Source organism: Selaginella moellendorffii, unplaced genomic scaffold, assembly GCF_000143415.4.
Source record: "Selaginella moellendorffii unplaced genomic scaffold, v1.0 SELMOscaffold_59, whole genome shotgun sequence".
Taxonomy (NCBI): Eukaryota; Viridiplantae; Streptophyta; class Lycopodiopsida; order Selaginellales; family Selaginellaceae; genus Selaginella; species Selaginella moellendorffii.
In genome coordinates, this window is record NW_003314320.1 from 942061 (window position 1) to 955334 (window position 13274).

A 13274-nucleotide genomic window follows, 5' to 3' on the forward strand; every position below is an offset into this window, starting at 1 on the left:
AATACTGAAGTAGTGGCAATGGTAGCTTTTTTTAATTAAGGTATGAGACTCTTGGCCATATTTATGTGTGAATTAATAAAACAATTAATCATAATATTTATCATAAACTCTTTACTTCATAAGGAGAGTATGCAATTGAGCTTCATGTATTTTCATTCCAAAGAAGACCAATTTCAACACTATCCAGCAGAAATCTTCCAAGAGGCTTAATAATTATACACCTTATGGAAAACAATTTATAATTCTAAATATGAATATAGTTTATAACTGTTCTAGTATGGGCGTAAGCCCAAGCAAGGTCCACTCGGGTCTACCCATGGATCAAGCCCACCTTGACTGGATCTTAACCAGTGCTTGCTCGCAAATTTGCCTTTGCTTCCTTTTTATCCTCCAGCCGTCCCCTTGACGTGCCACTTATGTCCACGTCATCCACCACGTGTCCTACAGACTCTAACTATAAAAAAACAAATCATAGAGAAACAGAGAGGAAAAAATGGGCTCTCAAGGTCCTCACGTAGTTGCCATTCCATACGTAATGCCTGGGCATATCACTCCACTCCTCCATCTTTGCCAGCACTTGGCAGCGTCGGGGTGTCTCGTCACTCTCCTCAAGGCCCCCAAGAATTCACAGAGCTCTGGCGTCGAGAAGTGGGACAATGGCGTGCGAATCAGGTCGTGCCTCCCGCTCGAACCAACCAAGCCCAGGCCAGCAGTTCACAAGGACGATCATGGAGCGAGGTTGGAGGAGGTCCTTTGTTACTTCAATCGATTCCAGGCTCTCAATGACGACGATTCGATGCTAGCCATCGCGGAGGAGCTCAGCCAGAGCTCCGGCGTCCCAATCTCTTGCGTGATCTCGGATGTTTACGTTGGATGGGCTCGCGATCTCGCCGCTCAGCTCGAGGTGCCGTGGATCGCGCTGTGGACGTCGACCGTGGCGGAGCTCCTCGTGTATCACCATATGCCACGTCTCATCGAGCGCGGCATCTTTCCATTCGCAGGTAAAAGCCCCTAGAAACTTTTCTCTGTCAAAATCTTCGACCTCTGTTTCGTTTTCCAGGCGATCCATCCGACGAGGAGTTCTCGATTCCTGGGCTTCCACCGCTGCTGCCAAAGAATTATCCCACTTTTGGGTTCATTCCATACGAGTCTCTCCACAAAGTCCTCCACACTTACAAGGAACTCGTTCACAAGATTCCCCAGGCTGACAGAGTGTTAGTGAATTCGATCGAGGGGATTGAAGAGCCAGCAGTCGATTCCCTGATCGGCAGCGGGATAAACATCAAGCCCATCGGGCCATTGCATCTCCTCTCCGACAAATTGGGCACCAGCGCCCCGCAAGGAGAAGATTGCAAAAAGGAGCCGAGCGCGATCATCCAGTGGCTGGGCGCGAGGCCAGATTCCAGTGTGATCTACGTCGCATTTGGCACTACGATGTCAGTAGCCAATGGGCAATTCGAGGAGCTCGCGTCGGCTCTGGAAGAATCGAGGCAGGAATTCGTGTGGGCAATTAGAGACTCGTCGTTAATTCCTCCCGGATTTCAGGAAAGAATGTCCAAACTAGATCAAGGGCTGGTAGTGTCCTGGGCGCCTCAGCTGGAGATTCTGGGACACAGATCTGTCGGTGGATTTCTCACTCACTGCGGCTGGAATTCCGTGGTGGAATCCATGTCGTTTGGAATGCCCATGGTGGCTAGGCCCATTACCGGCGATCAAGTTCTTACGGCGAAGTTTGTGATCGACGAATGGGGCATTGGAGTTGGAGTGCGAGGGATTGAATTGGGGCGAGAGCTGGCGCGCAAGGATGATCTCAAGAACTCGATCAAAGCTCTTATGGAAGCCGACCCAAAAACTAGCGAGATTTGGAAGAATGCCAGGCGCGTCAAAGAAGTGGTAAGAGCTGCCATGAAGAACAAAGGATCTTCACGGAATAATCTCGACTCTTTGGTTTGTGATTTACATGAGCGGGTAAAAGCTAAGCGTGTTTTTATCTAAGAAAATTTAAAGGCGGCCCATGCCCTAATTTTAGCAACCTTAAAACACTCTGTTAAAAAAGAGAGGGCGGGAATGGGAGCTAGGAGCCCTAATCCGCTTGACGATGGCGCGGAGGAGCGCGCAGCGGCGCTAGTGTGAGTTTCTTGTTGATATTTCGGCCTCTCCTCCATCCATGGGGCCTTTGTCATCTGGAACGAGGAGCGGCAGCCGGATGAAGAACGCAAGGAAAGGGTTGCCGCAATCGGGGCCAGGTAGCTCGTTTGGTAAGCGATTTCTCGCGATCAGCCGCTCACACTGTGCTCATTTCGTTCGATCAGGCTCTCCAGCGCCTAGCACTTGTAGATACGACAGCTCTCTAGGTACGATTCGTCAGTGCTGTACACTGATTTGTCTGGTTTTCTGCCAGGACTATTGACAAAGAAGTTTATCAATCTGATCGATCAAGCGGAGGATGGCGTTCTCGATCTCAACAATGCCGCGGACACCTTACATGTAAGCTTGAAACATTTTTTTCCTTTAGTTTTGTTGAGTTCATTTCTTTCGAGCAGGTCCAAAAGCGGAGGATATATGATATCACGAATGTGCTCGAAGGGATTGGCCTGATTGAGAAGAAGCTAAAGAACAGAATAAGATGGAAGTAAGCTAAGCTCGTCTCGTCTTATGATGTTTGCTATTTTCTTTGTTAATGCTCAGGGGACTGGGGCTGTCCGTGGCAGACTCGGATAGTACTGGTCTTTTATCGAGTCTTCAGGTATCTACAAAAACTTTGGTGATCTTTTTGCTAAAACCTGTCTCTGTTGTTGACAAGAGTGAAGTTGATGACCTCCATGCTCAAGAAGAGAGTCTGGACGAGAAAATAAGGTAGGCTTTCTGGTGTATTTGTCTTTCTGATGTACTAAACCCCGATATTGGTACAGGGCGATGAGAGAAAAACTGAAAACCATGTGTGAGGACGTGAGCAACCAGCAGTACGTATTATTTTCAGACTTCACAGTTTGAAATGTGCTTTCTGTCAGATGGCTCTATGTTACTGAAGACGATATAAAGGGACTTCCTTGCTTCCAGGTAACTAGTTTGCTCGCTTGACCGTGTGGCAACTTGTATACGATGAGTTTCAATGAACAGAACGAAACTTTGATCGCAATAAAAGCACCCCAAGGGACAACATTAGAGGTTCCTGATCCCGACGAGGTAACGCTTGCAGCGATTCACTTTCTGATTAAAAGACTCTTGTGTTCTGTAGGCCGTGGAGTATCCTCAAAGAAGGTACCAAATACTTTTGCGAAGTGCGTTTGGGCCGATTGATGTCTATCTCGTGAGGTAGCAATTACGTTTTTTCTACTTCTGTTTATCTTTGCTGCGCTAATCCTTATAACAGTCACTACGGCGAGACAAACGAATCAATCGACATCACGTTGCAACACGGTTCTGAGAACTCCGTGGTACTACGAAGCTCCCAAAGCTCGTCTCCTCCGCAGCCGCAGGAAGAAGCACCGTCCGGTACAGAGAAATCCACTGGAGTTTCTGGCGATGGTGGTGGCATCATGAAGATTTTGCCAACTGAAGTGGAGGTAAGCAGTTCCTCACGCTTGTTCAAACGTGTTAGTCTCTTGTTGTCAGGGTGAAACGGACTACTGGCTTGTCTCTGACGGCGCTGGCGCTGGAATCACAGAGCTGTGGGCTGAAGATTGTATCCTTGCTTTAAGCTTTTTACGTTTTCTTCCCCTCTTTCTTTAACGCTTTTCAGCTTGTTGGGACTCACTCGAAGACGAAGAACAAGCTCAAGCAGTGGCTCCACTATAATGATAAGTTGTATGTACACCAAATTTTCATTCTTTTTTCCTATATAGCATTGGCGTTTAAGTTTCTCTAACAATCCACGCTTACAAGCTCTAAGCTAGATTCTACCAGCTGAATGGAACAAATAAGTCCTTGTTCTTGCAGTTCTTGCAGGACTCCTTGTACATCAGAGGATATACTGGTAGCTTTCCCGTTTGGCCTCGGCCTCGTTATCTACCAAACTATCCCAAACCGTTGATTCTTCCGTCATCCCCGCCGTCCGCGTTTGCCGGAATGTCCGTGCTGGAATATCCTCTCCATTTCTTTTGGATTGCATGAAAACTTCCCGCCGTCTGTTTCGGCCGTTTCCACGATCGTGTGACGTGGCATTTTTTATCCTGCAGTAAAAACGCTATTTTGCCAGCCACCGACCGTCCCCACATTATTCCTTCTTCTTCTCCCTTCTTCCATTCTCCACCATTTTTTGTTACCGCGCCTTTCTTTTCTTTCTGGCCTCGCTGGTCGTTCTTCTTCCCTCCGCGATTTCTTGGCGGTAGGGTTTGGCGCCTTAGGGTTTGCAGATCGGGGCCCGTGGATTTCCAGGAGACAATGCGCTCATGTCTCAGCAGGAATCAGTAATGCAGAATGTAGATCAGGGAATGCGCGTAGCTTAGGGGCGCTGCTGGCCCGGTCTGGCAATGCGAGAAAAGAATGGTGAATTCGCCATGCAGCATCAAGCGAGGCCATTGGCTGTGGTGTCCAGGCTCCAGGCGATGATTTGCTAGTTCTGCCACAGCTGCCTGGATCCTAGTGATGACTGAAAATGATGCGGGCAATTCGACCTCCAGAATCCAAACAGGCGACCACTTTGCTGGTATGTTTTCTCTAGATTCTCGGAGCTCTTGTGAATGAATCTACCTTGGAAACCGTAGGTTGCGGTGAGATGCCGTCCGCTTACTTCGAAGGAACAGACCAAGAGCCGAGACATTTTACGAGTAGTCGATGACAAGGTACGAGAGAGCGTGCTCGAGCTTCCAGCCTGAGATACTGCAATGTTTCTGTAGGTGGTCGTTGTGCTGGACCCGGATTCCTCTAAAGAATATCTGGATCGGGTTCAAAATCGAAGCAAGGAAAAGAAATACGTTTTTGATGTTGCATTTGGACCAGAATGCTCCAACAAGGTAATGTCAAAATCTGGATCTGTGTTGTCGCACCGCTATATGAATTCTTTAATAGGATGTGTACAATGTTACTGTCGGATCCATGATTGAGGGGGTGTTGAGGGGATTGAACGCTACGGTGTTTGCGTATGGAGCCACCGGCAGGTATTTATGAATTATCAATAGTGTTTGTTGTTGCTAAGAGCGCTGTTTCTCTCAGTGGCAAAACTCACACGATGGCTGGTTTGCCAGAGGATCCAGGTCTGATGGTTCTAAGCTTGCAAGAGATTTTTGGCCTCATAACTAAGCAGGAGCAAGAACATGACTTCGAGGTTACTTGCTCCTACTTGGAAGTTTACAATGAGGTAGAACCAATCGGTATTTCGTCGGAATTTTTGTAGTAAGTTCAGTTGTCGTAGTGCAGGTTATTTATGATTTGTTGGAGAAATCGTCTGGTCATTTAGAACTACGAGAAGATCCCGATCAAGGCATCACGGTTGCTGGTCTAAAACGAATCCAGGTGACGAAGTTTAACTCAACGGAATAAAATCTTGACGCTTTTACTTCGTCAGGTAAACTCAGCTGAAAAGATTCTGGAGCTTCTCAACCTTGGGAACAGTCGTCGTAAAACGGAAAGCACTAATGCCAATGCCACGTCTTCGAGGCAAGTTTTTCTTGTTAATATCCAAGCCTAACGCCCTCATTGTGTGCAGATCACATGCCGTTCTAGAAATAATTGTGAAGAGGAAACAAAGAAATCAATACAGATCTCAAGTCTTACGAGGAAAGCTGGCGCTTGTCGACCTTGCTGGAAGGTTTGTCTGTCACTTTCATCTCGAGACCCTGAGACATTTGCTCTTTCTTTTGCAGTGAAAGAGCATCGGAAACGAATAATGCTGGGCAAAAGCTGAGAGACGGGGCTAATATCAACCGTTCATTGCTTGCTTTAGCAAATTGTATCAACGCTCTTGGCAAGCAACAAAAGAAGGGCCTCGCCTATGTCCCATATCGTAACAGGTAGCTCGCTACTTTTTTCTCAGTGGTCATTGCTACTTTGTTCCTTCCAGCAAACTGACGCGGCTTCTGAAAGATGGCTTAAGTGGCAATTCGCGTACCGTGATGGTTGCGACGGTTTCCTGTGCCGATGATCAGTATCATCATACAACCAATACTCTGAAATATGCTGACCGAGCGAAAGAAATCAAAACTCACATTCAGGTATGTTACGTTGTGATTACACTCCACTAATTACAGTTCTTGATTGTCCAGACAAATGTGGGAACTGTGGATGCACATGTTGCAGATTATCAACGAATGATTGACAATCTTCAGGTAAGAAGCCTGTAATCTTTTATGCTTCTTTTAAGCTTGTGTAACGTCTATAGGTGGAAGTAAGTCAACTGCGCAGGGAGCTTGCTGAGAAGGAAACTCAGCTCAGTTCCCGGACCCCGGAAAAGGCTGATGACGAGCTTTCATGGTTGGACGTTTTGAGTCACGACATCAATGAGAACGTGGAAATGCGAGTCAATCTGCAGAAGGCGTTGTTTGAGCTCGAGGACATGAATTTACACAACCGAATGGAGCTTCAACAGCTTGACGAGCTAATTGCACAGCATCAGGTGAGGATTCTGCGGCACTTATAATTCATCTGATCTTGTTGTTTTATCAGGATGAAGAAGGGGATGGTGAGAAGCTAGATGACCTTATCGAAAGGAGGCAAGTAGTGCTCGATAATATCCGGGACAATGACGAAGCTGGGGCTCATTACCGACAGGTCTGATTTTATCCCTTTTAGTCGCTGCTGATTGTGTTGTTTTGTACCAGGATATTGAACACAATGAGAAACAACGCAAAGAGCTTCAGCGGCAGATTGATGAGGCTATTAGCAGCAATCGCAATAAAACATATCTGCGCATCCTTAGCCAATATAGGCTATTGGTAAGCCATTTAGTTTCGTAAGCATTTTAACGGACTCCTCCGTAATACTGCAGGGAATGACGAATATGGAGCTGCAATTTCAAATGGCTATCAGGGATCAGATAATTCAGGATCAAAGAGAGGCCTTGAACAATATGTGGCGGCTACTGGAAAGCTCGGGACTAAACCACGACCAGATTTTGGAAATTGCTGCTCAACAAGGAATAATGATAGAGGACGGCATGCCGATGTCAGGGCGGTCACATTCATCCAATGCTCCCGCGATGCATGGCCAGCCTATGACACCTTCGGCAACACGGTTCTCAAACATTATTCAGATTCCCAGAAGCGATGGAGAAAATCCGAAAGAGTTTCGAGTGTCCAGCAATGGTTCTATTCGGGAACCTTTGGACACGCCAATGTCTCCCGGCACTCCAAACATGGATTGGAGACTAACAGAGAGTGACTGCATCGGCCAGGCAAATTTCAAGGCGAAGTGTTTGGGAAATTCGACTCCTCTTCCCGACGTGAAGCCTCAAGGTGACACGGTTGAGAATAGCAAGGACCTGTCTCCGGAGAAGTTCCGGGAGATATGCAAGCAGGTCTTGTTGGAAAGCGGGGTTTTGGGGAGAACAGATACGGGGTCAGATACGTCTTGCTCATGCTCTTCGAGGCTGCGCTCTCAGACAGCTCATGGAGCTCGAAAGGTGGTGACTCCTTTGAAGCACAAGCGAAAGCCCCGATCAGCCGACTGCCGCGTACGCCAATGCACGCATGAGTTACTGGCGGATGGAAACACCACTGGTGTTGACGCCGGTAGCGAGGGCAGTGAAACTGAAGATTCGGATCATTGCTTGACGAGTGCTACAAGGCACAAGCCAAGTGGACAACAGGCTGTAGACAACAAAATGCTTCAAAGGGTATGACTTTCGCGTGTCCAAAAAAACTAACCACTTTGTATTTTTAATATGCAGGAGCTTTCAAGGCTGGATAACGAGCTCCAAGATCTTAAGCGGGGCATTGAAAGGAACACTTCGCTGCAAGCCTTTAGTTCGAGTAGGGGCCACAGTGCACATATTAACTCGGAAGTGGCAAGAGCAAGCAGCAGGAACTCGTCGTCTCCATTTTTGGGAAACAAGGCCGGTGTAGTTCATAGCGGTGACTTCTCGAGATCAGCTCCAACTAGTGGACATGTGCCATACAGTCATAGAGTTAGTAGCCAGAACCAGGCATCGTTTTCCACGATCGGGACGCCAGTGTTGGATAGGAGGCAGTGGGGGAAAGTAGGTAGTCTGGATGTTTCAGCAGCAGGACGAGAGGTTCCTGCGTCGAAAGTTTTTCTTTTCAGCTCGCCCGACTTGGTAGATGGTGGTCGCTCGGTTGTTAACTTGAAGTCCAAGGGATTGACAGACAGGGTCAGTCCGCCTTCTCGTGGACGTCAGCTCTGGCCCCCGAGGAACATCCCGGAATGGACGGCATGATCGAACTTTTTTGCAACGATCTCGTTCCTTGTTTTCTTCGAGGTAAATGTTTCCTAGAGCATTCCTTCAAGTCGGCTTTTAACTGTTCTTACCACAGGTTTTGAGGGGGTTTGTTTTTTGGTTCCTCCATACATTTTGTTTAATTTGGAGCGTTTGTAACATTTGTAAGCGAAAGTTTTTTTGTTCTTTTCATTCCGTGTGTAACTTGTTACAGATGATCATGTTTCTCGCTATAGATCCATACAGAGCTCTGTTAAAATTGACGCGGCCCGGCGCCTCGTCCTGGGGGTAACTTTCCACTTCTCGACCAGCACCTTTTTGATGCTCAAGCAACCGGTCACCACGGTCGCGACTCCTGCAGCAGTTACGTATGGACAATAAACCATGTGACAAGCTTCGAGTTTGGTACAAGACGCCACAAGGAAACCCAGTCCGGCGTCCGTGATACTTCTACAATGTGACAGTATGATTTCTCTGAGGCTCCGGCATCCACCGGCCAGCGCTGCGAGTCCCTCGTCGCCTACGCTCTGGGAAGAAAAAGAACTCGAGCTGAGTTAACTCGCAAAGTCATCACTGAGTGAGTACCTGGCAAACGCTCACGTCCAAATGTATCAGCTCTGGGCATCCTTTCGCAATCGCAGAAATGCCAGCGTCTCCAACGCGATGGCAACCACTTACGTTCAGATGCTTGAGCTCCGAGCAGCCTGCTCCAATTGCTGCCAGGCCATCGTCTCCAACTCTGCGAATCATCACAAAGAAACTACTATAGAACGAGAAACTTTGGAGCCTACATACCGGTCACAGAATCGCATACTCAAGTCGGTCAGTCTCTCGCAGTGCTGGCCAACGGCGACGATGGCTTTGTCTCCAATCTGCAACATAATCCAGTTAAGGCCAGCGTGAGATGGCGGAGCTCGAGTACCTTGTAGCAGCGTCTTATATGGAGCCTCTTTAGACCGGGACAGCCTCCAGCGATGCTACGAATGGAGGAGTCTCCAATGGCCGAGCAGTCGACGAGAATGAGCGCCTGTAGAAGCTTGCAGCCTCTGCCAATCTCGGACAAGCCATCGTCTCCAATCTTTTGGCAGTACTTGAGCACTACCTCCGTGAGCTTTCTGGAGCGAGGTTCCAACGTAAGCAACGAGCATTCCATTCCGGCGAGAGTGGAAAGTTTACCGGCAGGAGCGTCCCACTGCTCGGACTCCAGAAGTGGAAATGTTGTGGCAGCCATTTATCTCCAGCGACGAGAGCTCAGTACAGCCGCTGGCAATCGCCGCCAGCGTCGTGTCCGTGAGGAAGTAACAGTCACTCAGCGTGAGGCTTGTGAGCTGCTTGCAGCCATGCCCGATCGCCAAGAAGCCTCTGCAGAGAAATGGATCCAAAAGTAAGAAGAACGAACGAAGAAGAGTACGAAGAGCTCACTTGTCAAACTTTTGGAAGCTGTGCAACGCTAGCGTTTCCAGCGACCGGCAGTAGCGTCCCACGGAGTCCAAGGCTTCGTCCTCGACGTTCACGCACAGCATCCTCAGGTACTTGAGCCTCGGGCATCCCCTGGCCACGGCCTGGACGCCGTCACTCTTGAATCCCTCCGAGTCGAGCGTGAGCCTCTCCAGCAGCGAGCAGTTCTTTCCCACGGCTGCCAGAGTCGCGTCCGTTACCCGGGGGCACACGGATATGATGAGCGCCTTGAGTGACTTTGCGCAGCCCGTGGCGATCGCCATAAGTCCCAAGTCCGTTACTCCATCGCAGAAGCGAAGGTTGAGATCCTCGAGCTTGCAAAACTGACCGATGGCCTTGAGCCCGTCGTCTCCTACGTAACATCCCTGCGAAGCAATGAGAGCAATGAGAGCTCCCAACGTCAAGAAAGAAAGAAAGCAAGCAAGCGGCTCACCTGGAGCTCTAGATTTTTCAAGCCGCAGCAATTCTCGGCCAGGGACTTGAATCCGGTGCTGCTAATGGCCGAGCACCAGACGAGCGTCAGCTTCTCCAGCCTCGGACATCCTTGTCCCAGCAGCATCAACCCGCTGTCCGAGAGGCTGCTCCACAGACTCTCCGTCAAGAGTGGTGATAGCTCGTCAGCTCCTCTGCGACGCTTTCGTCCCCTCCGGCTGGTCGCGTCGCCATTCTGGATCAAGGAAAAACCAAACTTTGAAAACCTCCAAGGAAAGAACTCTAGAACCAGCCAAAAGAGCGAGCATTCTCAACCAAACAAGCCGAGGAAGAATCCACGCAAAGAAAGAGTCGAGCGAAGATAAGCAAGAACAAACTAGAGATAAGAAAGAAGAATCGTACCTGATCTGCGCTGCCCCTTCTCGGCGTCCTGAGAAGAAAAGATCGCCGCGGCTGGAAAGTAGGCCGGCCCTGGTGGTGGAGCTGGATTGGAACCCTCTCATCGAAGCTCACGTCTCGCAGCCCCGTGAATCGTCTCACCACCGCCGTGACGCAAGCGTCCGGGTTCCCGGACGCGCCAATCCGGATCGAGTGCCGGGTCTCGCTCTCCAGCTGCCACCATCGCTTGCAAACCAGCGAGCACGAGCCCCGGTCGCTGGGAACGTCCAGATAGCTCAGGATGTGAATGAGCGCCTCGTCCGGCAGCACATCGTTGAGAAGATCGTGGCCCTTCATCTCGCTAAACTAGGCGGCCTGGCGAGGGAGGAGGAGAAGAAAAGCCCCTTGTGTCGCTCCTCCTCATTCCGAATGCCCTCCACCTTCTCGTCGCCAAGATCTTACCGCACGGTCAAAGAACCCTACTCGCGAGGGATTCAATCGATTCCTCCGCCTCCCCGCCGCGAGCGCAGCGTAAGTTCCACCAGAGATGGTGTCGACCTAATTTTCTCATCCCTTTTCTTGAGGAGAATCTACGCAGAATATTCTTTAATCTTTTAAACTTTTAAAAAATGCCAGAGTACTTTTAGGGTTCTTGAGAGAGTGGGGGATGGGGCCGGCCAGGCCCAGGATTGTGTTGTTTGGCGATTCTATCACGCAGCAATCCTTTGGGCCTGGTGGATGGGGCGCTGCTCTAGCTCATCACTACTGCCGCAAGGTAACATTGTAACAGCCAAGCTTTTGCTCGATTTGTTCTTTCCATTCAGGCGGATATTGTGCTTCGAGGCTACAGTGGCTACAATAGCAGCTGGGCACTTTTCCTCCTACACAAGATCTTCCCTTCCTCTTTGGTACGAGTGTTATGAGTCCATTTTGTGCCGTGTTTTCTACTCAGGGTCTTTGATCGTTTGAAGTGTTGATACTCTTGGCAGGAAGAAGACGCTCCACTGGCCGTGACCATTTTCTTTGGAGCCAACGATGCCGCTTTGCCCGACCGTGGCAGCTCTCACCAACACGTTCCACTCCCAACTTACAAGACAAATCTCAAGCGCATCATCTCGCACCTCAAGGTAGAGAAACACCACAGTAGAACACTAATGGATTCTCGTTTCTTCTTCTCTCCATAGGCAGTCTCTAAACGCACACACATCGTCCTCATCACTCCTCCTCCAATTGATGAGAAAGCTCGTCGGGAGTTTGCTATGTCTGCTCTTTTCTTTTGTGTGTTCTATCCGTCCTTACTTCGCGTGTGTTTTGGCTGTTCTAGACATACTTATGGTCGAGATGCTCACGAGCTCCCCGAGAGGACGAATGCAGTGGCCCAGGAGTATGCCTCGGCTTGCAAGGCCGTAGCTGCTGAAGAGAATGTAGCTGTCATTGATCTATGGACGCTTTTCCAGAAGAACCACGATTGGCGATCGATCTATCTCAGGTTGGTTTCTATGCCTCTCACTGACTGATTTTTTCTTCTCGTGCAGCGACGGACTTCACCTTACTGCGGCTGGAAATGGTGTTGTTTTCGACCAAGTCGTGCAGGCTTTCAAGCTTGCAGGGATTGCCGAGGCCGAGCTTTCATTGGACTTCCCGCTTCATTCTTCTATAGACAAAGAACACCCAGAGATTGCTTTTAGTACATGATTATATTGGAACTTCGTGCCCAACTATGAAACATAGTAGCAGAAAAAATCTAGGCCTATAAGCTGTGCTAAAACTTTGGAATTTTATTCCAGGTGAACAGTGTTATTAAGAAGAAGGCTATGAATTATGAGGCCACCTACAAAGGTTTTGAGTAATTTAGTGATCAAGAGAATTTTTGGTTTGCAACTACGGACACGAATACATATTCCCGCACTTGATGTACATGGCAGTCAAACGAAACCATCAGTGTCATGGAAGCTTTCCAGTGAAGAGCCTTACCTTTGCGGGTGAGCTCGGTTTCACAAATCTTCACGCGCTGGGCCTCCTCCTGAACCAGCCTTGAGCGCCGCGACGAGAGCTTGAGCATTGGCCTGGCAGCCATCGGCCTGCATTTGCTGAAAGAGCTCCAGGGCCGTGTCGCCTTAGCCACTGTCCGTGTAGCCCAGCATCAAAGCCGTCCAAGAGACAATGCCGCTGTGGGGCATCTTGTCGAAGACGGCGCAAGCTTCGGTCATGGGGCCACACTTGGAGTACGTGCTGATGAGCGTGTTGGCCACGAACGGGTAGGAGTCATCCCCGGGGATGGCGGCATCCGAGTGGAGGTTCCAAGTCTCTGGAGCTGCCGCAAGATTTCGATGCCGAGATTGCCGAGATCTCAGCCCCGATTTTAGCTGCTGTAAATGCATTCTCTGCTATCGCCATGAGGCGAGCGCGCGAGGATTCTTCATCGACAATGGTGTGATTCGCTAAAGTGACATTCGCCCGGCCTATCCTAGAAGAGTTTTCTCAGTCTCTGTCCAGGCGTCACGATCGCTAGTACTCGCCACACCAAAAGGTCCGATAGGAAGTTCTTCTTGACGACAAAGATTCGAGCTTTCCTAATGTAGTCGGGTAAAATATTTCAAACGCTTGGATCCCTAACACTGATCGTGTGATTCGATATAGCACGGCAGTGGACAGGCTTAAGACGATCGCCGGT

At 49.3% G+C, this 13274-nt stretch overlaps 5 protein-coding genes across 8 annotated transcripts; 4 read left to right on the plus strand and 1 right to left on the minus strand.

Moving 5' to 3' along the window:
• Positions 1 to 503: 503 nt before the first annotated feature.
• LOC9644170 (anthocyanidin 3-O-glucosyltransferase 7) lies at positions 504 to 2050 on the plus strand. Its single transcript, XM_002983642.2, has 2 exons — positions 504 to 1001; positions 1061 to 2050. Exons 1-2 carry the CDS (start codon positions 536 to 538, stop codon positions 1993 to 1995), a joined length of 1401 nt encoding a protein of 466 aa, XP_002983688.2. The 5' UTR covers positions 504 to 535; the 3' UTR covers positions 1996 to 2050.
• A 7-nt stretch (positions 2051 to 2057) lies between these two features.
• Positions 2058 to 3871, plus strand: LOC9643854 (transcription factor E2FA). Of its 4 annotated transcripts, none has more exons than XM_024688908.1 (13): positions 2058 to 2258; positions 2313 to 2354; positions 2402 to 2487; positions 2544 to 2632; positions 2689 to 2746; positions 2804 to 2856; positions 2913 to 2963; positions 3012 to 3060; positions 3121 to 3186; positions 3239 to 3315; positions 3371 to 3566; positions 3616 to 3685; positions 3743 to 3871. In XM_024688908.1, exons 1-13 carry the CDS (start codon positions 2168 to 2170, stop codon positions 3796 to 3798), a joined length of 984 nt encoding a protein of 327 aa, XP_024544676.1. In that variant the 5' UTR covers positions 2058 to 2167; the 3' UTR covers positions 3799 to 3871. The 4 variants fall into 4 exon arrangements, with proteins under 4 accessions (XP_024544676.1, XP_002983689.1, XP_024544677.1 ...); XM_002983643.2 differs by having other exon boundaries at positions 3374 to 3566; XM_024688909.1 differs by having other exon boundaries at positions 2058 to 2246.
• Positions 3872 to 4232: 361 nt separating this feature from the next.
• On the plus strand, positions 4233 to 8575 carry LOC9643855 (kinesin-like protein KIN-8B). Its single transcript, XM_024688819.1, has 17 exons — positions 4233 to 4648; positions 4707 to 4784; positions 4839 to 4955; positions 5011 to 5099; positions 5155 to 5299; positions 5359 to 5454; positions 5507 to 5598; positions 5648 to 5749; positions 5805 to 5951; positions 6002 to 6152; positions 6204 to 6266; positions 6320 to 6553; positions 6604 to 6708; positions 6759 to 6872; positions 6926 to 7771; positions 7826 to 8374; positions 8430 to 8575. Exons 1-16 carry the CDS (start codon positions 4598 to 4600, stop codon positions 8330 to 8332), a joined length of 2937 nt encoding a protein of 978 aa, XP_024544587.1. The 5' UTR covers positions 4233 to 4597; the 3' UTR covers positions 8333 to 8374; positions 8430 to 8575.
• On the minus strand, positions 8489 to 11166 carry LOC9643856 (F-box/LRR-repeat protein 4). The gene is made up of 8 exons (XM_024688820.1): positions 10625 to 11166; positions 10224 to 10457; positions 9755 to 10155; positions 9509 to 9694; positions 9255 to 9447; positions 9128 to 9204; positions 8918 to 9071; positions 8489 to 8859 (listed from the first exon to the last, which is right to left on the minus strand). The coding sequence occupies exons 1-8, from the start codon at positions 10955 to 10957 to the stop codon at positions 8563 to 8565; spliced, it is 1875 nt and encodes a 624-aa protein (XP_024544588.1). The 5' UTR covers positions 10958 to 11166; the 3' UTR covers positions 8489 to 8562.
• Positions 11167 to 11260: 94 nt separating this feature from the next.
• Positions 11261 to 12434, plus strand: LOC9644171 (GDSL esterase/lipase At5g62930). The gene is made up of 6 exons (XM_002983645.2): positions 11261 to 11375; positions 11425 to 11508; positions 11590 to 11727; positions 11785 to 11861; positions 11925 to 12089; positions 12136 to 12434. Exons 1-6 carry the CDS (start codon positions 11268 to 11270, stop codon positions 12293 to 12295), a joined length of 732 nt encoding a protein of 243 aa, XP_002983691.1. The 5' UTR covers positions 11261 to 11267; the 3' UTR covers positions 12296 to 12434.
• Positions 12435 to 13274: the final 840 nt, after the last annotated feature.

What these genes read in the sequence shown, in the direction of transcription:
- LOC9643854 (XM_024688908.1), top strand. Translation starts at nt 2,168, where the DNA reads ATGGGGCCTTTGTCATCTGGAACGAGGAGCGGCAGCCGGATGAAGAAC. An exon ending in TAGATACGACAGCTCTCTAG is followed by an intron (nt 2,355 to 2,401) that starts GTACGATTCGTC and finishes GTTTTCTGCCAG; the next exon opens with GACTATTGACAAAGAAGTTT. An exon ending in GAGGACGTGAGCAACCAGCA is followed by an intron (nt 2,964 to 3,011) that starts GTACGTATTATT and finishes GCTTTCTGTCAG; the next exon opens with ATGGCTCTATGTTACTGAAG.
- LOC9643855 (XM_024688819.1), top strand. Translation starts at nt 4,598, where the DNA reads ATGATGCGGGCAATTCGACCTCCAGAATCCAAACAGGCGACCACTTTG. An exon ending in ACTTGGAAGTTTACAATGAG is followed by an intron (nt 5,300 to 5,358) that starts GTAGAACCAATC and finishes GTCGTAGTGCAG; the next exon opens with GTTATTTATGATTTGTTGGA. An exon ending in AGCTAATTGCACAGCATCAG is followed by an intron (nt 6,554 to 6,603) that starts GTGAGGATTCTG and finishes TTGTTTTATCAG; the next exon opens with GATGAAGAAGGGGATGGTGA.
- LOC9643856 (XM_024688820.1), bottom strand. Translation starts at nt 10,957, where the DNA reads ATGAAGGGCCACGATCTTCTCAACGATGTGCTGCCGGACGAGGCGCTC. An exon ending in GAAGGGGCAGCGCAGATCAG is followed by an intron (nt 10,458 to 10,624) that starts GTACGATTCTTC and finishes TCCTTGATCCAG; the next exon opens with AATGGCGACGCGACCAGCCG. An exon ending in AGTATGCGATTCTGTGACCG is followed by an intron (nt 9,072 to 9,127) that starts GTATGTAGGCTC and finishes GATGATTCGCAG; the next exon opens with AGTTGGAGACGATGGCCTGG.
- LOC9644171 (XM_002983645.2), top strand. Translation starts at nt 11,268, where the DNA reads ATGGGGCCGGCCAGGCCCAGGATTGTGTTGTTTGGCGATTCTATCACG. An exon ending in CTCATCACTACTGCCGCAAG is followed by an intron (nt 11,376 to 11,424) that starts GTAACATTGTAA and finishes CTTTCCATTCAG; the next exon opens with GCGGATATTGTGCTTCGAGG. An exon ending in GCTCGTCGGGAGTTTGCTAT is followed by an intron (nt 11,862 to 11,924) that starts GTCTGCTCTTTT and finishes TGGCTGTTCTAG; the next exon opens with ACATACTTATGGTCGAGATG.
- LOC9644170 (XM_002983642.2), top strand. Translation starts at nt 536, where the DNA reads ATGCCTGGGCATATCACTCCACTCCTCCATCTTTGCCAGCACTTGGCA. An exon ending in CGGCATCTTTCCATTCGCAG is followed by an intron (nt 1,002 to 1,060) that starts GTAAAAGCCCCT and finishes TTCGTTTTCCAG; the next exon opens with GCGATCCATCCGACGAGGAG.